The sequence below is a fragment of the Macaca fascicularis genome, chromosome 2, assembly GCF_037993035.2.
Source record: "Macaca fascicularis isolate 582-1 chromosome 2, T2T-MFA8v1.1".
Taxonomy (NCBI): domain Eukaryota; kingdom Metazoa; phylum Chordata; class Mammalia; order Primates; family Cercopithecidae; genus Macaca; species Macaca fascicularis.
This window is the reverse complement of record NC_088376.1, coordinates 137,525,710-137,553,687: the sequence shown is the minus strand read 5'-3', so window position 1 is coordinate 137,553,687 and position 27,978 is coordinate 137,525,710. Positions and strand designations below refer to the sequence as shown.

Genomic DNA, 27,978 nt, shown 5'->3' with positions numbered 1-27,978 from the left:
ATTTTTCTTTGTCAGTCTTCATAAAAATTGTATAGAGTATGACCATTAGAATTGATCGTCTGCGGTTTGATCTTTTATGTGACATTACCTTAGGAGCTCATAAAGCTTGTATATACATTCAAAGGCAGTTATTCCTTGTTGCCTGTAGGTGTTTGGGGGAAAAAATAACACCTTAGATTGGATTTTTGGACCTGTTAGTCCTGTTCAGAAATGTGATATGCCTTTTATTTTAGGTTGTATATTTAAAATGGAGCTTTGGAGCCAGGCTAGCACATCAAAAAAATGCCCCTGTCACAAAAAGTAAACTTTAACATCAATCTGAATGTTACATTGAATTCATTAGTTAGGCAAGGGGCCCCCTTCTGTTTTCAGACTGGGTGCTTTTTACTGGTTATGAATAGTTGTGTGAATAGTCAAGGTTCTGTCTTTTTGAGGATCAAATTCATTTTGAAGAAAATGTTGGATAATTTCTTTTAGATTAGCAGAGACTTCAGAATCTATTCCTTTTAAGTTTATATTGCTGGCAAGAGACTAGAACATGAAACCCCAGCATCTCTCATCACCTATTTCATTCCCGTGAAGCAAGATTGAGTGGTCTTGTCCCTTTTCTGAGTGTGAAGCATGCACTGACCTGTCATGTTTGATTCTTATTTTGTACTTACTTTTTAAGAGGCGTTGGAGGCTCCCAAATGACTGCTGATGGGCTGAAAGCCTTTAGGAGCCTTAAATTTCAGAGATGGCAGATATGTGCCTCATAGGCCGTTAACTCCAGCGCCATCAGGAAATACTGAAGTTGAAAAAGCAGGCTGTTGGTTAATTTTCACCTCTGACCATATTGAGAACAGTGTGGCTCCCTGGAAAGAGAAACAAACCAAGAATGTGAGGACTGGGGTTGACCAGGTCTGACCAGGAAACTGTTACTATGGTCAGTCATTTAACCTCTCTGGGCCTCACTTCTTCTGGGGAGGCCAAACCATGTGCAAGGTGAGAAGATGAGCTCTGAAATTAAAATCTTAGCTTTATCAGTCACTAACTGTAAAATAGTATCTGCCTCATATGGAGTTATTATGAGGATTGTTTCATTCATCTTATTCATTCTACAGACTGATATTGAATATCTTCCATGTTCTAGGAGTTGAGGATACAGCAATGAATTCAATACAAATAAATAACAAACACATACATAAACATCTGTAGTGTTTATGTAGGGAGATCTCGTGAGGTTGTGAGATGTGCTTTGATTATCTGTGGCTGGTGGAAATGAAGGGTGTGTAATGCCTTTAGATGGGGGGGAATGCACATGGTTGCATTTAAGCCAAGAAGGTGACATTTATGCTAAATTCTGAATGACAAAAAGAAACCAGAACACAAGAAGAACAAGTGTGTGAGCCCAGAAGTGACACGAAGCTCAGCATGTCTGAGAAGCAGGAACAAGAGCAGTGTGGCTAGACCTCAGAGATCAGGAGCTGGAGCTAGGGGAGCTTGAGATAGGAGAAGCAAAGCATGTAAATAGCTGCTTCGTGTGCCTGGCACATGGCTCATGGTGCCTAGTTCAATGAATGTTAGCAAATTAGCAGTTATTATCCTTCTCTCAAAAGGATATCAGAAGAAAATGCTCCTAGTAGTTTAACATTTTTATTTAAAATTAATAGTGGCCTCTGGAGAAGACAAGTACTATCATTTGGGACGTGACTTTTATTAGATGATGATGGGATGGGCAATTGAGTTTTTATTGTGACCACTTGAAGGAAATTTTTTGAACACTTCTCTTTGCCTTTTTCGTTTAAACCACTGCTTTCTTATCTCTACTAACCTTTCTTCTTTTGGTTTATCTCCCCAACTTTCCTGTTATTTCCAAATTTATACCATTATGTTAATGCATTATTGGTTTCAAGCTATAAATACATCAGAATTTGTCAGAAAAAATGATGCTATCCCATCTCATAAATAATTAAATATATATTATCAGAAGTAAATCAGAAGCTATTACACCAGAAAAATGTTAGGAAATATTCACTATATTTGCAAGTATTTCTAAAGAGACATCATAAATATTTTTGACTTTCTAGGACAATAAATTCAATTAATAGAACAGACTGTCATTTTTGTTTTTACTTATTTCTATTCAGTGAATTGGTTAAGGGGCAAAATGAAGAAAATAGCAATATTACCTCTTTTAAATTAGGGGTGTTAGTAGCAATTTTAAAATCTGTTTCTTCTGGAAGTTGCCCTTTCCTAAAAAGGGAAATGGAAGCTTTTTTTTTTTTTTTTTTTTCCTTTGGCAATTTCCCCAATAGATAAAAGTAAAGATCAGGGACTAAAGGGGATAGCAAGCTGCTTTCTTAAAGGATGGTGGGGATTAGTAAGGGCTAATTGTGTGGTGATGTTGTGGTGCAAAGTTGCCCCGAGTCAGCTGAGCTGTGAACTTGCCCTCACTTCTGACAGTCTTTGAGTTCAGGAAGTTTCCAAATTATCCTCATTTGTGATAATTTGCTAAAAGGACTTACAAACGTTGCTGAAAAGTGTTATACTCACAGTTATGTTATTTACAGGGAAAGGATCCATACTAAACTCAGCTAGAGGAAGACACACATAGGGCAGAGTCTGGAAGGTTTCAAATGCACAGCTTTTATTGTCCACAGGACATCTGACCCTTCCGGTATCGATGTGTGACAATACTCAAGGAGTATGAGAGCTAACGAGGGGAACTCGTTGAGCCTCGGTGTCTAGAGTTATTTGTTGAGACTTCATTATGTAGGTGTGACTGACTGGTTGCACATGTGGTTGAGCTGAGTCTCCACGTCATCTGATACCACATGACCCAAATCTCTCACCTTTAATCACATGGTTAGTCTGTCTGATGTGGCCAGTTTCCAACCCAAGACTATTGGGTGTGGCTGGCCCCACCCTAAGATCTAGTGTGGCCAGTCCCCATCCTAAGCAGACATTTCAGGCCCCACCCTAAGATCTAGTGTGGCCAGTCCCCATCCTAAGCAGACATTTCAGGCCCCACCCTAAGATCTAGTGTGGCCAGTCCCCATCCTAAGCAGACATTTCAATCAGCTATGGCGTAGATTACCTCCTAGAAGCTGAGGACAAAGATCAGACCTAGGGTATGGCCAAATTCCTTACAGAAGGGGTGAGAGAATATCCCTGCATGGACTGTGGAATCCATTATTCTAGAGTGTGTGTTTTACATTCTGCAGTGCTGTGTGAACTTGCTCATGCCACCTAACCACTTTTAGGCGCAGTATTTGTCTTCTGTTGGGAATAATTATGGCATTTACCTCACAGAATATTCTGAGGAGTAATGAACACATTTGGGCACATAGGATTTACTTGAAAATTTCAGCTTTAGCAGCTGCTATTTTTATCATTTCAATGATTATTTTAATCATATTGTTATTTATTGTTGTTATACTTATGGTAAATTTTTTTTTAATGCTAACTGCTATTTGAAGTAGCTAAAATGCCAGTTCATTGTTTTGGGGCCTTTTTTGCTGCTTTCTGATCTCGTTTTGTCTGACTTTTCATGTATTCTTTGTCTCTTAGTCTGTTTATTCATTCTCTGAGTTAATAGAAACTCCTCTGTAATCTTGCTGAGCATTCCAAGCAAAATAGGAAAGTAAAGAGCTTTTTTTTCGGGGGGCCAATTTATTTGTTTTCAGAAATGCTATGGCAATGATTATACAACTGCAGTCCCATAAGTGTGGGTAGCATTATCTTATTCTTTTGTAAACTTGTAAACTCATAGTACATTAGAGAGATTTTTTGTCTGTATGTGGAAATTCTCCTCAGAGCATGTTCAAGTTCTCTTAGCCAAAGTAGAAACATCTTTAAAAAGATACTTGTTCAGTGCTGTATCTTCCTCTTCAATTTGCTAGTAATAAAATGGACATCCCACCAAATATTGAGTGCTTTTCATTCCAAATGGCAAAATAGCATTGTCAAGCTTAAGATTTGCATGCCAAGCAGATTTTATGAAATTACTTAGGTGTTCAATTAGTTTTGAATTCAGCTTTAGTTTGGCAAAGAGGCTATGACCAAAAAGACTTAATAGTGTATTCATCAGTCTACAGTTAGATGTAGTTTGTTATAAAAAGTAATTACTGCAGTATGAAGTGATCTTAATATGGCAATATTTTTCATACCAATGCTAGTTCTCATAGAGTTGGTACTGCGCTGTTGAGTGGGTGAATTGATTCCCTTTAACAAAACAATGTCTACAGAGCATTTTTCTTTGTAGGCACAGTACTAGATTTTTACTAGTTGCTTATTTTCTTCAATACTGGAATGTAACTTTTTACAATACCTTTTACTGATTATTATTTTTTGGATGTCTCTCCCCCATATAGGTGAGCTTCTCTTACAAGGCCCTGTGTTTGTCAAAGAACCCAGCAATAGTATTTTCCCTGTTGGTTCAGAAGATGAAAAAATAACTTTAAATTGTGAAGCAAGAGGCAACCCGTCACCTCATTACAGGTACAGTGAAAAGTTTGAAAATTCAAATTAAAAAAACCTAAACACATTTATGTGGAGATTGTGAACTTTTTTTGCTCTGGTATATTTATGCCATCAGTAAGAAAAAAATATATGAAGCTATAGTTGTATGATATATTCAACAGATTCAATATATGAAGATTTAAATCTATATATAGCATATATTTGATTAGTTATTGATCATGGCAGAATCCCTAAAGTAAGTAATGTCTTTTCATTGATTTTTAGTGCAATTTAATTTATAAACTTGGATTTACATTTATTGTGGGGATGAAATTGTGTTTTAAAGTTAATTTGAAATCATAGTTAAACAAATACTTCTGTGTCCCACCTTTTGTTCGTTTACCATTTTAATGGATTTGTGCTTGGAGATTCAATAAATATGGAAGAATAAAACACATTCTTACCAAAGTCATTTTAATGATTCTTGAAGAGAAAACATATTTCATTTGTTACATGTATATCAAGTTAAAGTCTATATTTTTAAGATTATATAAACAATTCCTCTTCACTGAAAACTTTCAAACATCATGAAAAGGTATAAGGAAAAAAGAAAAAAAAATCCATACTCCCACCACCTTAAAAAAAAAATTGATATTTTGGGGATGATGATGGATTATTTGGATCAGATGGGTATTTGTATTATTAAATAACCCAGGACTAATCATTTTTACTCTTAGGAGTGCTTGTGAGACCCGCTTTCATGAAGAGATGAATTATTTATAAATTACATGCTGCATTCTTATAAGTGGTTGAAAGTATTCAAGACACCTTTAAAACAACACTCTCTTATCGCTTCTCGGCCTTTTGGCTAAGATAAGGTGTAAAACAACACACTCTTTCATGCAATGTGAACATCTACTACGAAAACCCCATTTACACCGTTAGTTTGCTTGAAAAACCTTTTCTATAATCTGCAGAATAAGCAAACTTCAGCCAGTATTAATAAAATTTTAAATGCTTAGAGTTGTAATTTAGATCTTATTGAACCTCTGTTGTTCTCTTAAACTATATAAATAATTGAAGCCAATAGTCATGGTAAATTGGGTGAGGATTGGGGTAGAAGGTAGGTTTTTGTATTTTTGCATCTGGAAGTAATCAAGATAGTCTCTTTCAACAATATTTAACAACATATTTATTGAGGCCCTATTGTATACTTCAACAAAATAAGCATTTTAATTCCAGGTTCCTGATTAGAGTTGGCAAAGATGAGAAAAAGTTTTTCTCTGCTTCTACCTCTTTCTATAGAAATAAGAAGTTATTTAATAAAATCATTTAAAAAAGCAAGAAACTGTTTTATGAACTAGTTCCATTAATCAGACATAAGCATATGCCACATCTGGAAATATTTTCTTCTTACGGGGAAAGTTGAACAGATCAGCTTAACAAGACATTATCCTGGAAATATTTTTTTCCAGCATTTTTGTATGGCATTCTAACACCTTTTAAATGCATCTGTTTGTTTCTCCCTGAAATGAAGGATTATTCTCATGGACATAGCTGTAAATATGATAACGCAGCCATGTGAATGACTCATGTGTGGGCTCTTTTTCTGTTGTCAGGAAAGTTGTATTTCCTGGTGTTTATCTTATGAATAATTTGGTGATAAATGTGTTCAGCTGAAAAGTTGTCAAGATACGAGATTTCGTCATATAAGAATGTATTTCTAAATGAATAGATTAATTATGTTTGTATATTTTTATCACATAGAAAAATATTTTGAGCTTAGATATCCAAAAATAACCTTGTGTAGTTATTATGTCTTTTTTTTTTCTTTTTTTTTTTTTTTACTAATGAGATGTTTATTTGATTGTGAGATGTTTATTTGATTGTGAGATGTTTATTTGATTGTGAGATGTTTATTTGATTGTTGAATCAGTGAACAAAGATGAATATTAAACAGTACATATGGTTTGACCCATTTTTATGCAAATGTGTTTGTTGTTAGTACTTCTATGTATATATTTATACCAGAGGGGAAAAAAAGACAGGAAAGGTGTATGGTGAAATAATGGTAGTGAAATTTGGGGTTGATAACCTTTCTTATTTATTTAGTTTTTGTTTGTTTGTTTGTTTTTTGAGATGGAGTCTCGCTCTGTCACCCAGGCTGGAGTGCAGTGGCACAATCCCAGCTCACTGCAACCTCCACTTCCCGGGTTCAAGAGATTCTCCTGCCTCAGCCTCCCAAGTAGCTGGGTCTACAGGCACAACCCACCATGCCCAGCTAATTTTTACATTTTTAGTAGAGACAGGGTTTCACCATATTGGCCAGGCTGATGTCAAACTCCTGACCTCGTGATCCGCCTACCTTGGCCTCCCAGAGTGCATTATGTCTTTATATACTAGGTGCCTGTTGTAATACCATGGAGTCTGTATTTAAATATATTGATAACATGTAAAATGTTGATAAAGAAGTTTCACTGTTTGCATAGTGATTTTTGTTTTATTTTACGTCCTGGGATATCATCCTGGCATTTATATGTTACGATTTAAACAAAATCTGTAACTGAGACTAGGAGATGTGTGATTTATTAGTTTTAGGTTTGATAAATGAAGAAATTTAACATGTTTGGTATTGTTTGATGATTTTTGGTTTGTAGCCAAATAGAGCAGATACTTTGATTATAACTTTAAAAATTTTCTAAAGTTAAGATTTCTAACCAATATAAAATTTCACTTAAACTAAAAGTTTATGATCACTAGAAATTTAGACCTAGAAAAGCACAAGGGAAGCTCTTTTCATTCTAAGAAATATCAGACTTTGTTTTAACAAGAAACAACCCCTTGTTATTCATGTTATCTGAGTAAGAAATAGATTGTGCCACTGCAGTAAATGGGGTATGGAAAAATGTGGGTTGTAATGACAAATTTATCTTGTTAGATGACATCTTTATTTTTGGCCTTATTTTTTCCCTACCTTTTAACTTTAATATTCAACTAGGTAATATTTCACATTATTCTTTAAAATGGTTCAGAATAAAATATGCTTGCTTATTTTTTTTATTGTCCTTCAAAAATCACAAATAAATACTATAAATATATAATGACATCGAGGATATAAAAAGGAAGAATATGGTGGAATTTTTTACATGAAGTCAGAGAAAGCATTTTTTAACATATATAATCATAAATATAAGCAGATAGAGAGGCAGCCAAGGAGGAATATTAAGGAGCCATGTGAAACCACTTGTTAAAGGCAATCCGAACATGTTTCTAAGGATTCAGAATAAAGTTAAAGAATCTTGTAAAGAATGTCCTTTGAAAGCCCAAAGCCTGCCTTGTAGACTGATGCCAACTTGTCTGAAGAGTGATCTTGTCTTTGTTTTTATCCCATCAGGTAAAAAGAACTCTTAATTTGCCATGTTAGAAATCCAAAAGTTCAGAAATTCTCAAGAGAAATTACTTGTCTTAGGGTTTAATTGAGGATTTTATTCTTTCTTTTGCATTTCCCTGCCTGAGCCCCAAAGCCTATATTTAAAGGTTAATTAGTGTTCAGTCTCATTGTAATTGCTGATAGTGCTGAAAGAGGTTACCCTGAGGAAGTATTAATACTTTTTCTAAATGGGAAAGATTTTCTTCCACTTTTTGTGGGGTTAGAAGTGTCCAACCAGCTATGCTAAGATGAAAGACCACAAATAGGAGAATCCCTGGTCACAGATGCTGATGTCATTTAAAGGGGTCACGTGTTTTAGTGAGTGGGGTAAAATAGGTACATGCCAACAGGGACCAGGCAAATAACAACATTGAAAGAGGAAGGCCTGCGTGAAGAGCATATAGACATATTGAATAACGGCTGGAAACTGTCCATCATTCAGCCCCGAGCCTATCATCATGTGGTCATAACTGCTTCCCAGCACTGGCCAATTGTTACCATCTAGGAATCCTGCTCCGGTATTACCAAAGCTTTTTAAGAGAGTTTTAAAATTTAGATATTTTCATTTTGGAATCTCTCACTTTACTGTTAACTCTAATGTGGACCAAAAAATATAAGTCTTAAGTCTGAATGAGGCCCATGTGGGCCTTGTGTTTCCAACTTTTAGTCTCACTCAAGACTTAGAGGTGTGCTGTCCAATATGGTAGCCAGTAACCACATGTGACCCTTGAAATTTAAATCAATTAAGTTAAACTAAAAATTCAGTTGTTCAGTCACAGCAGCTTCATTTCAAGTGCTTGGTAGCCACAGGTGGCTTGTTGCCACTGTATTTGACAGTACAGATGTATATGCCCAGGCTTGCAGAATGTTTCAGGTCGACCCCTGGGCCCACAACTCTTTCCTATAAATGCTCTTTCATTTTTCTCTCTTCACAAGGAAGTAAACAGAACATTATTCTCTGTCAGCTCTATAGGAACAGGTAAACACTTTTAATAGAGTATAAGGAATCTGGGATACAGAAGTTGTAAGGGCTAAATATCATTGCAAAGTGGAGGTCTTTCTTGGCCACAGTTGCCTTGAAACATGGTTCTCTATAATGGAGTCACATCCTGCACATGTTTAATTTACTGATAGTCAGCTAAATGCATTCAGTATAAGAAAGAAAGGGAAAATAAAATAATATGCTAATTTCTGCTAACCATTTATTCAAGGAATGGATGTAAGGAAGGGAAGTCTGAGTTTATTTCTTGTCTATATATTGACACATAGTAATGTATATCTAGGCACACAGAGTACTACACATAGTACTGTATTTGGCTATATATATATAGTGTGTATATATATAGTATTATGCTATCAATTCTATATACATATAGTGTTCCATTTTTAGAATATATAGTACATATATAGTATATGTGCTATATGCTGTATAGTTTATATCATAATATAGCATATATATGACATTTTTAAGCATAATTTTGATTATACGCAATTTGTCCTTTACATATTTCTTATTGCTATGTAAGATCTGATATTGTTATTTTACTTTTATGCCTCAAGGCAAGACAAGTTATTGTTCCTCTAAATTATTTTGACACTTAAAGAAATGAAATCTTTTTTGTCAGATTTCTAAGTCCAGTTCTGTGTGTTCATGCTCAAGTTCAACTCCTTTCCACATCCTGGCTTCTCTAGCTGGTGAGCTGTGGTCCCCACACCCACAATCAGCCAGGGAGAGTAATGAAATAGCCACATGGTGGAATGAAGACAAAACATAAACACTAAAGAATATCTACAGTGCCTGAGGCAAACAGAGGTAGAGGTAAGAGCCTCTTACAGGGCTATTTAAACTTGGTTGCACTATCATCTCTCCCAGGAAGCCTTCTTGACATCCTTAGTGCTGGATTCTGTGCTCAAACAATGTGCCCAACCATTGCATTGCATTGTCTGTATGGTAAAGCTTATCAAAATGAAGTCAGATTGCCCTAGTAGGCTGTAACTCCTTTAAAGGTGAAGACACCTTTAAAGGTGAAGTGTGTTCTTCATTCTTACATTCCAAATGCCTAGCAAAATAGTGAATGCTTAATTGGTGGCATCAACAAAGTGGTATAAAGTTAATAAGGGGGAAAACAAATAACAGATTTTGGAATTGTATTACATTTCAGGAGTCAAGAATATCATGAAGGATCACAGGGTCAGAAGTTGTTAATAGTTTATTTTATAAGATATTCTTAAATGTGTATTGAGTCTGATTTTTTGGCTCCATTTAAAGACAGATTGCCTTGAGGTGACAAAGATGGCTGCCTGGAACTCCAGGCTACTCATTTCTTCTGCAAAATGTCAGCTGGAAGAGTAGGGTATCTTTCTCATAAATGTCATCAAAAGCTCCAAATGGTGTCAGAAAAATGTGAAATAAAAATGAAGCTAATCCTGTCGGTAGTCAATACCCAGCAGAGATATAAAGGTTAGATTTCAGATATTAAAGGTGATAGTACAGCAAAATAAATCATATCCTTTGTTTCTCTTTCTTGTGTTTTTTCAGTGGGGCAAGGGGAATGGATATACACGTATTGATCAAACACAAGCTAAATCAGTTGGGTCACATTCACATTCTTTACCAATCGGTAAGGCTGAGACAGGGAATATTCTGACTGGCCAGGCCAGGGTCATGTGAGGAGGGCTTCTTTAAAGGAGAATGGAGGCGGTGCTACCAGGAAAAGCTAAGATGGCTGCAGGGAAGGCAATAAGGGAAAACATCTGTAACACTCCTTGAAATAATATTTATTTATTTATTTATTTATTTTTTGAGACGGAGCCTTGCTCTGTCGCCCAGGCTGGAGTGCAGTGGCCAGATCTCGGCTCACTGCAAGCTCCGCCTCCCGGGTTTACTCCATTCTCCTGCCTCAGCCTCCCGAGTAGCTGGGACTACAGGCGCCCGCCACCTCGCCCAGCTAGTTTTTTTGTATTTTTTTAGTAGAGACGGGGTTTCACCATGTTAGCCAGGATGGTCTCGATCTCCTGACCTCGTGATCCGCCCGTCTTGGCCTCCCAAAGTGCTGGGATTACAGGCTTGAGCCACCGCGCCCGGCCTCCTTGAAATAATTTTAAGAGACTCTGTGATTGATATGAACCAGGTTAGAACCACGTAAAGTGAACAGTTGTTTTTAATCCCAATGTAGCTGTCTAATCTGTTTTATGTTTGTATGGATGTTCAAAATTTATCAATGAGGGAGAACTGGGAATCTATATCATAAAACACATTTTAAACATTCAATTTTTTTTAAAAAACAGCATCGCAACTTTAACTCATTTAGGTCTTTAGCAGTTGTTGCTGAAGTCTAAGTAGTTATTTTTGGATAAAGTATTGAATATGCAAATTCAGACATTCATTCTTTCAAAGGCTGCAATTATTCTCATCACTTCAGTAAACATATTAACAAACATTGCATTTGAACACAAACGCATTTGCTTATTAACTTGAAAGCTGCATCTAAAACCACAAATTGCTTCTGTGATTAAATTTCTGATTTTCCTGTCAAACCCCAAATCAAGTATTGCCTGTTGATTTAGTGTGGATGTATTTCCTAAACCCGAATCCCAGCCCCCCCAAATTTTAGTAAGTTATTTTGTTCTTTTCACATTGGTTTATGTTAAAGTTTAAAATGCAACATTTGTTTTTCTCCAGAATATTGTTTGTATGTCCGTTGTCCAGACCAGATTTTGTGTGACACAATAGATATTCTGAAAGATAATAGCTTTATATAATCGACTGTAAGATGAATTCTATTTGGGGATCATTTTTTAAGCTACTTGAAGTCATTTTTTTTCAGTTTTGTTAGCCTCAATTTCAAGTCGTGATATTGTCTAACCTTATTAGCAAGTTCAAATGGAAGACACAATTTAGAGCCTACTGCCTTAAATTATACCAATGATAAAATACATCTGTGTTTATATTCATTATTGTTATTCCATACTAGCGTGGTTTTGTGGAAAGGTTGTCATTGCTGATAATAACTAATATGTTAAATAATAATAACTAGTAAGATAAAGGAAAACAGTGATGCATTAATTCCCTATCTTTACGATTGTTTATTGACAATAAAGATGACCACAGTCAGTGAAGACTATGTGGAGGTTAGTTATGGCTAGGATAGAGAATAGAATTAGATTGCTTTATTCAAGAAACTTCTACTAGTCCCTGTCATGTACAAAGTATGATGCCTGATGATAGAAATTCAACAGTGATTGAAATAGCCATTATCCAGCGGAGCTTACGTACTTTGAAAAGCTCCTTTTGACCCTTAGAATTTAGGCTTTTTTTACTGATTTAACTCATTATACAGATTTGTGTTTACACACACACACACACACACAGAGACATTCATTTTCTTTCTCTCTCTCAAACATAGTTTGTTCTTTGTATTGGAAGGCGGTGATTTTTATACCCTCAGCCACTGATGTTTTAGTTTATTTCGTGAAAGTGACAATGAAAGTTTTTATCATTTAGGAGTAATAACTACCAGTTTTGAAATATCTCCTGTGTCAAGTGCATTATGCTTTCTATTCAAGAATCAAAAATTGTTGGCCTCAGGGCATAGCGCTGTTTTAAGGAAATTGTATTCAAATTCATTTATAGGTGGAAATCTGCCCTAGACTCCACCATTATATTTTATTAGGCTTGGTCCAATTCTCTCAGACACTACCTTTTCTAGCCAGTGTCCCTGTTGTGTGTAGAAAATGTAACTAAGATTTAAAAGAAGGGGATTGATCAAAGATACGCTCCCTTAAGTAGGCCAGTAACCCAGGACTTCTAATTCCAGTACCCCAAATATTTCTCTCTGATTATTGACTGAGACACAAGTTCACATAGAACCTTCACACAAACCAGTTTAAGAGGATGAGAGCTCATTGAGAATTACTAGATTTGTGAAATATGAGTAATAAATCATTTCTCACTTGTGATTCTAAAAGCAAATTCTAATTTGTATAGAATGAGTGTTTGAACACTGAAGGCTGACACTGAATGTATAGGATCATTCAAGAGTGTTACAACATGATGATTATGCAAAGGTGTTTAATCTTGTGACATTTACCACCAAGCTGAAGCTACAAGGCTAGTCTGCTTCTGGAGCACAATGTAAATGTTATATGATTGAAATGCTGGTATGTGTAGCCGTAAGAGACATGAGGTTGCCTTCTTTTGCTCCAGATCACTGCATTAAGCCTTTTGGAATGGGATTTGGGAATGCAAATATACTTTTATGAAGTTTTAAATAATTTTCATATTTCAAAAAGATTTCATTCTGATAGAGTTCCTGGTGAACTTTTAAATTCCTTGATAAAAGTAGAAATTTATAACTTGTACAAAGAATTATGAATATGCATAACCAAAAGGCAATGTTTACTACTAAAAGCTTCCCAAATTTATGACCTGAGTGTGCCATTTACCTCTCATACCTTACTACTGAGTGTTGTGTTCATAAAGCCCAGACAGTTGGATTAGTTTCCTGCAAAGAAAATGAGTCTAATTTGAAGATTTATTGGCCGCATACTTTGTAAAAGAAGGAGCTGAGCCTGCATATCCCTTCAGGTTTTTTTGTTTGTTTGCTTGCTTGTTTGTTTGAGACAGGATCTGGCTCTGTCTCCAGCACTGGAGTGCAGTGGTGCCATCTCAGCTGGCGGCAAGCTCCATCTCCCAGGCTCAAGCCCTCTCATCCTAGTCTCCCGAGTAGTGGGGACTACAGGTGCATGCCATCACACCTGGCTAATTTTCACATTTTTTTTGTAAAGATGGGGTTTTGCCATGTTGCCCAGGCTGGTCTCAAACTAGTGGCTTCAAGAGATCTGCCCAGCTTGACCTCCCAAAGTATTAGGATGACAGGCATGAGCCACTGTGCCTGGCCCTTAATATTCATCTCTTACATGAATGAAAATACTAGACATACTTAGAAGTCAGTCCCAAATATGAGTATTTTGCGTTAGTAACTTAGGTATACTATTTTGTTTCTTGGGATAAAATATTAATAACTGTTGGCAGCTTAGGCCCAAAGATTACTTGCACATTTCAGAGTTTAAACAAAGACAACCCTTTTGAATTCATATATTTTCAGCAAGAGGAAAAACAATCAATGTTTAATAAGATATTGAGAAATTTTATATAACCTGGGGTGAGCTCCATTTAATGATGACTAGTATTAGGCAGGAGAAAAATAATTATATTGCTTTGTTAAAATAAACATTCTTCTGGTTATGGCAAGTATAATTTAGCTCTAAAGAGTTTACTAACTCGAATGCACTAATACTTTGAGAACATATTTAAAAATTCAGGAACATATTTTAAAAATAATAGTCTTTGCCTTTTCACATAGTGAAATAATCTAGGGATTGTGTCTGTATGATGAATACCTAACTAAAGGAAGTGAGAAGCATTTGTGTGTAATGGAACAAATGTTTTCCATTTTGGTTCTTTAGTCAAAACTTAAGGATGATAGCTTTTACATCTTAGACACATAATGAAATAAAGTATATTCCAGCATATTTTATGGTTTCTTAAATCTTTCCAGCTATTAAATCCATAAGAATAAGTGCTTCTCCATATTTTATCTTTAAAATTTTCCATACAGCCACTGTACCTTGATTATTCTTCAGCTAAACACAAAAACACAATTTTCAAATGAAGCCATCAGGCATGCTTAGTCAGGCCATAAACATTCGAACTCCTGAGCTAAAAAGTGTTTTTTCCTATAAAAACTGCTCTTTTTAGGTGAGGAAAACTCAAGTGCCCTTTGTCATGAGAGTCGTTCATTCAAAAGTGTTTGAACTTAACTGCATCTTTCCTGATTTGTGTTTAGAGGAGTTTGTCCTGCTGCAAGCATTTAGTCACTTGGTAACTGAGAAATCTCTTACAGCTTAAAAAATTAAACCCACCCACTTGTGATTTACTGTCAGATGTATTCTTTAAAAGTCAGTGTCAGTATATGTTCTCAGCCTACTTTTTGCTGACTTCTCAGGGCAGGTACCAATGTTGTCCAACCATAAGTGGAAGACACAGTCTGTTCCATGTAAAAGGAGAGGACTAAAAGCATTGAATCGAACATAGAACTAACATGTGCTAGGAATGGAACAAAAGAGAAGCAAAGGGGACAGATGGGTTTGCAGCCTTTGATGGGGCCTCCTCCCATACTAGCCATGACATTTGCCCGTTTGTTGAATGCCTACCCTGTGGAAGCACTGAGCTGAGAGCTTTGCATACATTGTCTGAATAAATTTGAAGAGCAATCCTATGGGATAGATGGCATTCTCTCCATTTTATATGTTAAAAGCTTAGGTTCAGGAGTGTTAGGTCATTTTCCATGGCCATGCGGTGGGTGTCAGGTGAGTCCAACTGATAAACCAATGAGCAGTTGTTACTGAATCCCATTTCTTTTCATTATACTGTTGCTTGAAAGGCATAGCTAAGGCCTGGGGATTAGGCAGAGGGGGTGGGGGTGGGAACAGAAACTAGGAAACTAGGGGAAAAAATATCTACAAAAATGTGAGCTTCAGGAAGTCAAGAACCTTTTACCACAAGTTCAGAACATGGAAAATTGCCCAATATAGACACTTCATAAATGTTTTTTTGCTGCCTGAGAAGAACGGAGGGAGGGAGGAAGAGAGGGAGAGAGGGGAGGAGGGAAGGAGGGAAGGAAGGAAGGAAGGAAGGAAGGAAGGAAGGAAGGAAGGAAGGAAGAGGGAGGGAAGGGCTTTCTAATCGGCTGTTGAATATGAAATAGGCTAAATTAAAAGTGAGCAGTTCTTTTCTGCTTGTGTCTACTGTAGGCAGTCCATGGTTACTTTTGGGGGATGGTCTAGATCAGTTTTTCTTAAACTTGAATATGCATATTAGACCCTGGGAAATCTTAAGATGCAGATTCTGACTCAGTAGATGTGGGGTATTGCCCTAGATTATGCATCTCCAACAGGCTCTCATGGGGTGCTGATGCTGGCTTGCAGACCATATTGTGTTTCAGAGTATTCACAAAGAGTGTGAATGGACACTTTTTCTTTATTTTACTTGCTTTTCTGAATTTCTGTGGTTCTAGGACTTGGGATGGAATAAGATGAAAGAAGGTTTATGAGTGCTCCCATTTCAAATTCAAACCTTAAGGTAGACCTAAAATCAAAATGAGATGTTCATGCAGATATGAAATTGACTTGGGAAGGATCATAAGAGAGTTACTTTACAAGTAAACCGAACAAAAACCAACAGCAGAAATCTGCCATAAATAAAAAAGATGTAGCTTTTTCTTTCTAATTTTGTTCCAGTTCAAAAGAGAAGAGTTGGAACCTCCAGTGTGTTCTCTTAATTTCATTTGGGTCTTCTTATTAAAATGTTGCTTTAAGACCTAAGGAGTTCGTATGTGAAGGAAAAAAGAAAAAGTGAGCAAGCCTTGAGTTTTAAAATTAGCAAATGATAAAATATCACTTTGAGCAGTATGGATTAAACTTATAAACTCACCCATTTTCTTTACTACTCAGTCATTAAAACTTCATTATGCATTATTTCTGATATAGAAAATGATATAGACATACAATAGGGCATAATGATGAACTTCCATATAATTACTTCTTAATTTAAGAACTAAAACCAAAAAAGCTAAATTTCTCAGTGTAGGCCCCCTAAACACATCCTACTATCTCTCTGTGAGAGCTTTAAAATACCTTACAGTTGAAGTTTGTGGCCGGCCACGGTGACTCACGCCTGTAATCCCAGCACTTTGAAAGGCCGAGGCAGATGAATCACAAGGTCAGGAGGTTGAGACCATTCTGGCTAACACAGTGAAACCCTGTCTTTACTAAAAATGCAAAAAAATTAGCCGGGCCTAGTGGTGGGTGCCTGTAGTCCCAGCTACTCGGGAGGCTGAGGCAGGAGAATTGCGTGAACTCGGGAGGCAGAGCTTGCAGTGAACTGAGATTGTGCCACTACACTCCAGCCTGGGCGACAGAGCGAGACTCTGTTCTCAAAAAAAAAAAAAAAGTTGAGATTTATAATTTTCATACTTTTAAAAATATACTTAGTACATAATTAATAACAAATTAAATATTATTGTATTATACAGTATAATTATATATAAAATATAACATATAATGATTATATATTAAAATGTATTATACATTTTAATGTAGTAAGTAGATTTTAAAAGGTCTGAAAATTATAAACCTCAACTGTGTTTTAAAACTTCACATAAATGGTATCTAACTGAATGTTTTAATTTACCTTTTTATGCACCATTGCTTGAGTCATCCCTGTTTATAAAAGTGGCCCATTTTCACAATTGTATAATATTCCATTTAACTTTATGCACTTCTATTTGAGACGATGTTCACATTTCATCTCTTTGTATGTTTTCACAAAATATGTGCAGGTTAAATATTTTATGTTTTAAATCAACAATTTAGAGATGTCCCATATCACTGAAGAACTCTGAGCTGGAATTCAAGTAGGTGCGACTCCTGATCCCACCAATTAATAGTTTTGGGTACAGTTGTCAACTCACACAGTTGCTTTATTAAAATCATTATCTATCGAATAGGCATATTTTTCATTTTTGGTAAATTATTATAAAGAATAATTGATATGACCATGGTTATAATATGCTACAATTTACAGAACTGATGGCAGTGTAATTTCATTATAAAAATTGGGCCATCTAGGAGGTGGGTGCCCTGTTTTTTACAGTAATGTGTTCTTGAGATTGTGGGATATGAATGAGTATTTAAAGGTGAAGTCCCGTGATACTTCAAGCATACTTACTGTTTAAAAACTTTCAGCTTAAAAACTCTTATTTAAAATCCAGCTTCTCCCTTCGTTTATCTTTAGGCTTCTCATTGATAAATATGGCTCTGGGGTGAGTGCCTTTACTTTTTCCGACCCCCTAGGTGGTGTTTATGGTCTTTTACCACAGTACCATTTTGTAAATAGCACTGTGATGGCTTAGAAAAGTGGAGAATGCCTCGGGGACAGGTATTTACCCAGACAAATTGAAATGGATAGTTGAGCACTTACCCAATTAATTTATTAAATGTGCTCAGTCAATCTGGATAAATCAAAGAAATGTGCTGTTGTCTTCCTTCATTGTCAGCAGGAGCTTGGCCTAAAGTATCTGAGATAATTACCTCAACTTTCTAATTCATCTTTGCCTTTGCAGACCTAGCCTAACTTTTCCCCTAGTGAGCAAACAGAATCATTCCCATCTCCTAAGAAACGTTTAAAACCCTTTAACTTATAGATGCTACTCTGTTGTACTTTCTACTGTGCTTTAACTTTTTGTTTCTGATACATACTTGGCCATATTTGATCTTCAGTTATGTAACACTTGAATAATATATGTATCACTTTTTACTTATATGAGGGATAATGTTTAAAGTAGATTTTATAATGGAGAGCCCTCTTTTAAGTTAAAAATACTAAGGGGGGAAACCTTGATATTTGTTTTACAGATGGCAACTGAATGGAAGTGATATTGATACGAGTATGGAACGTCGTTATAAGTTGAATGGAGGAAATCTTGTGGTTATTAACCCCAACAGAAATTGGGATACAGGAACTTACCAATGTTTTGCAACAAATTCACTTGGAACAATTGTCAGCAGAGAAGCCAAGCTTCAGTTTGCCTGTAAGTTTATGTTCACATGTCTAGCAAATCCAACATTAGAAAATAGGTAACTTAATTTGTGTAGTTGTTTTGGATTTCAGAAATGACACGTGGATTTTATTAATTCAATAAATAGGCTGAGAAGGCGATTCAGTGTGATTTTTGGACACTTTGTAGTGTTCAAATCAGAACTTAAAGTGTGTGTGTGTGTATGTATATGCAGGTGTACATGTGTGCATGTAGGGGTGTGTGTGTGTGTGTGTGTTCTGTTTTAGTATTTCACAAGGATTCTGTTTAGGGAACAGAGAAGAATTCAGTTGAGGATATTTTTATTAAGCAGCTACTGTGCGCATTGTACTGTGGAAAAAATGTGAAAGAATTGTCAGATATGGCCCTTGCTTTGGAAGAACATTTAGAAAATTCCATCTGATAAACCTGAAAATATTAAAGAACAAAGACTGTGAGAACAAGAAGAAATTAACATATGTGGTGACATGTTGTTGACTCCTCTGGGGTCTTGTCACAGATGACCTCACAGATTACCCTCAGCACAGCTCCCACTGAGGCCTGGGCTCTAGAAACCTTTTAACCAAATAACCATGTTATTTGGACCTGGGTGGACACATAGCTCAACCTGAGAAAGTCACATGCTTTCTCTAGAAAATTTGGACTTGGACCCACAGGCCCAATTTATATTTTATCTTTGCTTATTTTCTCTCTCTCTTTTTTTTTTTTTTGTTTCTTTTCACTAGTCTCTCTATATTTTAGCTGTGTATTTTGTATATAATGCAAAGCATGATTACCTTGGTTCTAAGATTTCTTTTAGTTATTTACACCTAATAATTCTGAAATTGCAAAGCATGTGTTCTTATAATGAGATAGTATTCTTTCTGTTTTCCCCATAAAGTTTTTATTAAATTAATGATGGGTCATTTAATGCATGGCCTATTCTTTTGCTTTCTATTTTAATAATGGCAAGGGTTGACTTTGCTTGTGCCATTATATTCTGTGTGTTCTGTTTTTCATATTTATTTGTTCTTTCCTTTGTTTTATCTTTATTTTTGTTCTGCAGGCAAAATATTTTTTACTTGTATCTTCCCTGCATATTTTGAAAGCTATATGTGATGTTTATATTATACAACTAGTTACCCATAAGTTTACTAAACCACTTTGTATGTATTTCTCTAATAGCCAGAATTTATTTTTTGAAAGCTTCTCCATTGTAAACAAAGAGTTTAGCTTCCTTTTTCCTCTTGCGCTATGTTTTGCAGTCTTAGTGCAATTTCCATGGTTATTGATTTAAATTATGCTATTTTAATGTATACAGAAATGTGTATATATATGTTTGTATATGTATAAATATATATGTATTAGTCTTCTCATAGATAATTGTGTATGTGCATATAGTTGTTAACCAGAATTTTGCCAAAATCTATGATGTATCTATGTTTTACCTGGCGTTAGTGCCAACTACCAGACCTCTTCTTATTTTTATATTCTAATTTTTTAAAATTTCTCAATAAATTTTAAAATATTTGTAACATTTACTATGTTACATTAAGAAAATTCAAGTATGTTTCATGCTTTTTCATTTTAAGGAATGTCATCATATTCCCTTAAATGTAAGGACATCATTTGGTTGATAATGAATGTTGAGTCTTGGAGCTGTTTAACAGAGAATTCCAAGTGTTTTGCTCTGTTGTCTTCTGAAATTAGTGCTACTGAAGAGAGGAAGGTGGCCAGGCTAATTTCTGGCTTTGGGGAGCTTACCATCACCCCTTGTATTTTGGGGTTCACTTGGTTGTATATAGGAGGATTATTTTTTCTTCCTCTTTTTGGTTTAAAACATACAGATTTCCAGCATATAGCTAAGTTTAGGTTATTTTAATTTACTTTGCTTAGAACTTGAAAAATTCTTTTTTTGTACTTATACATTTTGTATACAGTCCAGGAGAGTTTCCTTTTATATATTTTAGCTTTATGTTCAATTTATATTTTCAAATGGCATGATCATTTATGTTGAATTTCTTTTTTTGTGTCCCATTCTTTGAAATTCTTTTCATCTCAGACTGTTCTTTCCTATGACTTCCTGTTCCTGATTCATAGGTACCACATCTTTTTGTATTCTTTTGAAGGTACAGTCAGTTTTCTGAATTGCTATTTTAGCTCTTAGAGGCAGGGTTTCCTCCACCGCTTCCATTTGGTGTTTCCATTTTTATGCTTAAGTATGTTCAATAGGTCCTAAAACAAATCATGTCTAAACTCAGTCTATGTCTACAAGATGGTGTTGGTGGACTACCCAGGCCCTGCAGTCTTTGCCCTGTGAAAAGTGGGAATGAGCAATTCCCAGCCTAATTCCTTGTTTCTAGGAGTCATTCCTCTTATAAAGTGATACATACGTTCCTCTAGTGATGTTTTTCTACTATTGTTTCTTCATTTCATACCTGATAACATATGAAGAAATATAATTAACTTACAGGTATTTCCTCGGTCAGCCCCTCTTGAAAAGTATGACTTGTATGAGAAAAAAAAAAGTATGACTTAGTGTATGAGAAAATACCTCTAAAATTATCTTGAACCTCTTGCGGTCTGCCCTAATTCCTGGCCAGCACTTTATAGAGGCAGAGTGGGGTGAAGTTGTTGAATGAGGGATGGGATTTTACTCTACTTAGGAGCTAATAAGCTAATCTGTTACTGTTTCATGGATGCTGGAAGAAGACATGAGACTACCAGGTCAGTGACTAAGGACTTTATTATTCTTAGAACATAAAGCCTCAGTAGGTATAGCATGTTTGGTTGAGTTCCCCTTAACTCCAAGTCCCACAGAGAGATGCAATAAGGCTAGAGTAGATACTGCACCCATCTGTGAGAAACATTGGGCTTAGAAAATCCATCTCTTTTACAGCAAACAGTAAGCAAGCCAGGTCCTTGTCCTAGAGGGAGACATTACCTTATCCCTCCAGGTTACTTTTTGCAAACACATCCCTGAGATGAGGACATGACAATGAGCAGTTAGACCATTCATTCCTTCTTGGCACACCCAGCAAAAACTTGCAAGAGAGCCCAGAGCACATGGCAGGTTGCCTCTCCCAACAGAAATTATTCATTTTTTTTGTTTGGTACTGTCCTTGAGTTTCTGAGTTGGGGTGCATCATGTGAAGATACATAAGGTGAGTGAAGTACAAACTATTTTCCTACTTTTATTATAATTCTCCCTTTCATAAAGCAAACCTAAGATGTAACATTGAATACCTTGGGTTTCCCCTCAGTCTGTCCCCCTCTGCTTTACAAGTTTCATTTATTCCCCATATATTGACATTTAATTGCTTAGCTGTGTTGCTGTACAGTGAAATTATATTTTTTGTTTTATTCGGCACTTTTGGTGTTTTTCTAAGTGTTTTATTTGGAAGTTAAACAAGAACAACATTGGGTATTCCTCACCTGACACCACAATGGACTGGAAAGATAAAAAATGTGTTTTAATATTCATGTGGTTGGGACATAGATTTCTGATAAAGAAACCAAAGAAGACGGCAAAAGAAGTAGAAGATATTTAATACATCAGTAATTCCAAATTATTAGCTACAGTAGAACATGCTTTAACTTCATAGCCTTGAAGAAAAAGTAATACGCTAACTGAAGGAAGAGATTAGAATGGAGACCCTTGTATTGTATTAGTAGGATGCTCATGACTTCGGAGGAATCTTAACTGTCTTTGCTGCAGGCAAATGGATGTTCAAGTGCTGTCATTGAAAAATGTTCTCTCTAATTGTTCAATTTAGCTGTGTCTCCTCTCTTGACTATGTTGTATGTTTATATAATTAGCTGTAACTTCTTTGTTTCTCTTAGCTGTGGAGAAAGTACTTCTGTGTCCTTCATGGATAAATGAGTAAATGAAAATATGGTTGATGCTCCACTTTTAACACTAGTGAAAAACTAAAGAAATTGTATCTTAATTTTCCAGTTGCTTGAAAATAGTGGTTGTGATCAAATGAAAGTGAAAAGGCCATACATCTGATATGTTTACCCTAGATTTTATAGATTCCCTTTACCAGATAATTATCAGCTAGTTTAGTTTTTATAATGAATTATTTATTATTTTAAATTATTTTCTTAGTTTTACTGGGATAGTGGTGCTGTCTTTCTCCTTTATTCTGTTAATATGGTGAACATTTATTAGTATTAAGTGACCTTCTGTTCCTGGGTTAGTTTCAACTTGGTGTTTATGCAATTTTAAAAACTACTTCGATGTTAGCTGTTTGCTGATATTTTCTGTAGTACTTTTGCCTATTTATCCTTTTCTGGCTATCCTTTTTTGGCTTTGCTTTCAAAGTTATTTTCACCTCTAAAAGTGACCTGGATATTATTCCTTATTTTTTCTATTTACTTGAAAACGTTGAGAAATAGTGGAATTATCTTTTCCTTGAAAAAGATGTAAAACTTAGGCTTGGAGTTTCCTTTGATGAAACGTTTTAACTATTGGTGAATGCATTGAGTACTTATAGGACTAATCATACTATTTCTTTGTGATAAGTTATATTTTTTCCAGGAATTTTATCCATTTCATTTATGTTTTCTAATATATTGGTAAAAATGTTTCAAATGTTTTAAAGATATTTTTCTCATTTATGCTTTATCTAGACATATATTTAATGTTCCTTTATAAATATCATCTTGGTACAGTTTTAAAATATAATTTGTTAGAATTTGATGTTATTATTCCTCATTTTCAAATTTCTACACTCTATTGCATTCATTTTTCTCTTATCTTTATTGTTCTTCCAAAGTTCTGATATTTTTTATAATTCTTTTCTAATTATTTAACTTGTATGGTTAACTTATTGTTTTCTGTACTTTATTCTCTTCTGATATAAATTTATATGGTTTTAAATTTCTCTGAAAGTACAGTTTTAGCTGTATTCAAAGATTAGACATACAGCATATTTGTTATGTTTCAGTTCAGTGAATATTATAATTTCATTATGATTTTCTTTGATTTATGAGTTATGAGATGTGACATGTATTTTAAATTTCCAAACGTAGAGTTTTACAGTCATCTTTTGATACTGATTTCTAACGTAGTAGCCCATTGACCAGGCAATGGACTATAAGATATTAATTCTTGGAAATTGTTGATATTTTTTCTGTGGCCAACGTATGATTAGTTTTTTATAAATGATTCATATGTCCTTGAAAAAAAAAAGGATATTCTCTTAATACTGGGTATGGTGTTCTCCATATGTTCATTGGGTTAAACTTGTTAATTATGTTGCTCAAATCACCTGTATCATTACTGATGCCTAATCTATCATTTTTCTTTCACATTGATGGTGGCTTTTTTAGTTTCTCCTGGTATATCTATTTAAACTGTATGTATTTGTGTCTAAAAATTTAGAATGACTGTATTTTTTGTCAACAAGTGGTGACACTGTCTTTAATAGAGCATCTTGCCTTCTAGTTTATATGGCAATATATTAATATTGTTATATTAATACAGTCTGATTGTCATGTTCTTTTTTTCTTTCTTCCTTTCACGTGGGTTGGTTGAATTGCCTTCTCCCTCAAAAGCATTGGATGTTATACATTCTACTTATTTTCTTATAGTAACTGTCCTAGAAATTTTTGTATCTATGTTTAACAAAGTCTAAAGTTAACCAATATCTCCAACAATGAGGATTATAATGTTTTAAACAGTACAGCCCACCTCCAGAATCTTATACTATTTTTGGTGAATATTTTTTGTTGAATTTTTAACCCTGTGAATTAGACAATACTGCTAATGTTCCAATTATCTTCTAGTTTTTCTTCTATATCAGAAATAATATGAGCATGTGCAAATGTCTCCTTTTTTATTTTTAAGGAAAACGTCAAGCTTTTATGCCTATTTTCTCTATTTTTCCTTTTTAGAAGAAACTACTTTCAAGATTTTGACTCTCTTTTGGTATTTATCTAAATTTTTGTGAATAACTTGCTTATATTGCAACTTACTGATTTTTTTTTTTAGTTTTAAGTGTTACTGTTGACCATTAACTATGCCAACTGATGCTACAACACTCTCCTACCACCACCTTACCACCACAGCAATATGATGTTGCATTATTATGAGGCTTACAAAAACATTAATTTTTAAGCTATAATTCTCACAAAATACAAAAAGAAAAATAGTCAAAAGCACTATTTTCACTGAATGTGCCACAACTGGATAGAGTCCCCAGTGATCACAAGACAGTTTCCCAAACAAGCCCACATCCAAGACTTCACAGAGGATAAAAATTTTAGCCTACCTGTGTTTGAAACTGGAAGATGGGAAGAAGACTCTAGAAGACTGGAACCAGTTTCCTGTTGATTCATATTTGAGTAAGCATCAGCTTAGGCCATGTTGTTACAGGATTTTATTGGGCCATAATTTCAGTTAGGCCGATATTCAGTGTTTACATTACTGTAACTTTGTAAACGATATCCAGAGATGAGTTTTACAGCAAACAATAATTCTGATCATTTTTTCCTTTCATGAATGATTTTTCTTTTTCTAGTAGTAGTCTTGTTACATTATTTTACTTCTTGATTTTCTACAGTCTCATACTTAAGTCAACCAAAATTTTGGCCAAATTTTTGGATGTCCTCTCAGATAGTGAGATGTAATCAGATACTCTGTACGTTTTATCTTCTTGGGGAATTATATCCTAGAGCCATTGGAGTGCTCCAATTGGATTGGTTTTCCTGTATATCAGGAACAAAATTGTCTTTCTGGGATCTCCCTTCACCATCACTCACTCTAATGATCCCCTACAAATCTCTGCTGTGTCCACCCCCCGACACCCACACTCCACATCATCTTTTTTCTTAGTGTTCATTGTTTTAGGGTTTCATGTCCTCCATGTCCTAAAAAGGGATGCATGGTATTTTTTATTGTTCTAGAACATGTATTCTAAAAATTAGTATACTGGCATACTCAATCGAGAGACTTGGCTTAACTTAGTGTGAATAATATGTTACAAATCTTTTTCTTTCAGAATGTTGAAGATTTGCTAACTAGCTTGCAGTGCTGCTGTTGTGAAATCTGATGACATTTTGATTTGTAATATCTTGTATAGAGAGGCCTGTTTTTCTCTAGGGAAGCTTCTAGGTCTTCTCTTTGCCTCTAGTTTTTCATTATGGCAAAAAACACAGTTACTTTTGCACCAACCTAATCAAATTCCACAATGACTTGATTTGTTATGGGTCGATTTTATTTCACATCTTGGTTACTCTGTAGGTCCTTGTAGTTTCAAAACATGAGTCTTTTAATTATGGGAGATGTTATGATTTGCTGTCTTTAGTTTTCTCTGTTTTCTATTTCACACATATTATTGCTTGCATCTTGAACCACCTGGAATAGATTGTTTCTCTCAACCCTTCCTCCCTCCCCCAGACTTTTATCTCTATTCTTGATAGGCTACTTTAGTCCTTTCTTTTAACACTTCTATTGAGTTTTTAATATCCACCATAATATTTTTTACAATTTAAGAGACTTTTATATTTGAAATTTCCTTTCTATAGCATATTCTAGTGTAATAGTTATAATAGCTTCTCATATCCACATCAAGATATGAATGATGGTTATTTGCTTTTATGTTTTCTTCCCTCATAGGAACTGTTTTATCCAGGTTGTTTCGTTTCAGTTTTGTGTTGGTTTGTTTCTCTCTTTCAAGTGAGAAACCTTTTTGCAGCTATCTGGTTATATTTGGTTGTTGGCACAAACTTAGGAGTGTGGAACTAAAAACCTAATGGAAACTTATATGTGCCTGAGCAGAGTTTGTCATCAGGAGGGTCACTGTAGTGTCGCTCATCTCACTGGGCTCACCTCATTATTACCTCTTTCTTTTTGAGAAAGCCAGATTCCTCAGAGGGGAAAGAAATTCCTTGAGGGCCAGAACCTCCACTGGCTTCTGGGAGCTAAGCAGAAAAGAGACCTTGGGGATTGCAGAATCCAGTGTGCATAGATGCATTTAATATACCTTACAAGACCCTCCATAAAACATCACCTCCAGTTCAGACAGCCTCTCCTTACCCCTTTTTGAGAATAAGCCTCTTCTCTTCTGGTGTGGAGGAGGCACTCACCTGGCTATGTGACGGGACAGAGAATCTGGATTCGTAACTGCAGCTTCAAATTCTTACCTTCCCATTGTCATATTTCATTTCCTGTTCCAGATGTGCCTGCTACTCCCAATCCTAAGCCATTGAGGATTCTGCGCACACATCAATCACTTCTATGCTTTGCTCACTAAGAGCTTAAAAGTCATCTTTCTCCATGATGCCAAACCATTTAATATCATCACGCCTGTTTTCTAACATTTATAGTTGTAATTTGTTCTTCTATTGTCCTGTCTTTGTGGGTTTATGCCTTTATAGACTGTCTCTTACCTAATACTAAGTCCTAGTTTGGAAATATTTCAGGACTAAGAGAGAAATGACTTGTGTGTTTCCCCTAGATCCTTATTATTATTTCACATAATTGATGTTTAGCTTTACCCCTGTGTTTACTGTTTCCCTTGCACCCCTTCTTGCATCTGGAAGCATTTTCCTTCTTTGAGATCTGTATTTTTTAAATTTTTTTAAATGTTTAATTGTTGTGGGTACATAGTAGGTGTATATATTCATGGGGTATATGAGACATTTTGATACATGTAATGTGTAATAATCATATCATGGAGAATGGGGTATTCCCCCACCCCAGCATTTATCCTTCATGTTATAAACCATCCAATTACACTCTTTCAGTTATTTTAAAATGTGCAATTAGGTTATTATTGACTATAGTCACCCTGTTGTGCTATCAAATAGCACATCTTATTCTTTCTCTTTTTTTTTTTTTCGACCGGAGTCTGGCTCTGTCGCCCAGGCTGGAGTGCAGTGGCCGGATCTCAGCTCACTACAAGCTCCGCCTCCCGGGTTCACGCCATTCTCCTGCCTCAACCTCCCCAGTAGCTGGGACTACAGGCGCCGCCACCATGCCCGGCTAATTTTTTTTTTTTTTTTTTAGTAGAGACGGGGTTTCACCGTGTTGGCCAGGATGGTCTCGATCTCCTGACCTCGTGATCCGCCCGTCTCGGCCTCCCAAAGTGCTGGGATTACAGGCATGAGCCACCTCCTGGCAGTCTTTCTAACTCTTTTTATTGCACCCATTAACCATTCCCACCTCCCCAACCACCCCTAATCCCCCACTACCCTTCCCAGCCTCTAGTAATCATCCTTCTATAAGCCCACGAGTTTTTATTTTTAGATCCCACAAATAATATGCAATGTTTGTCTTTCTGTGCCTGGCTTACTTCACTCAACATAATGACGGGATCTGTATCTTTTAGAAATGCTTTTTACTGAGTTCCTCTTGCTGGTCAGTACTGTTTTATTTTTCATCTCTTTTCCTCTTTGGTATTAAAGTGTGTTTATTTTGCCCTCATTCGCCAAAAAATAATTTTGCAGTAAAGTGTATTG

General features: G+C 35.5%; 1 protein-coding gene across 3 annotated transcripts in view; it reads left to right on the top strand.

Moving 5' to 3' along the window:
- The window catches only part of CNTN3 (contactin 3), a 339,006-nt gene that overhangs the window by 105,262 nt on the left and 205,766 nt on the right, over positions 1-27,978 (top strand). For all 3 annotated transcript variants that reach the window (XM_005547627.5, XM_015446200.3, XM_065538896.1), the window contains exons 3-4: positions 4,356-4,482; positions 18,350-18,525. In XM_005547627.5, the coding sequence (XP_005547684.3) occupies positions 4,356-4,482; positions 18,350-18,525 (303 nt within the window). The remainder of the gene's footprint in view (positions 1-4,355; positions 4,483-18,349; positions 18,526-27,978) is intronic.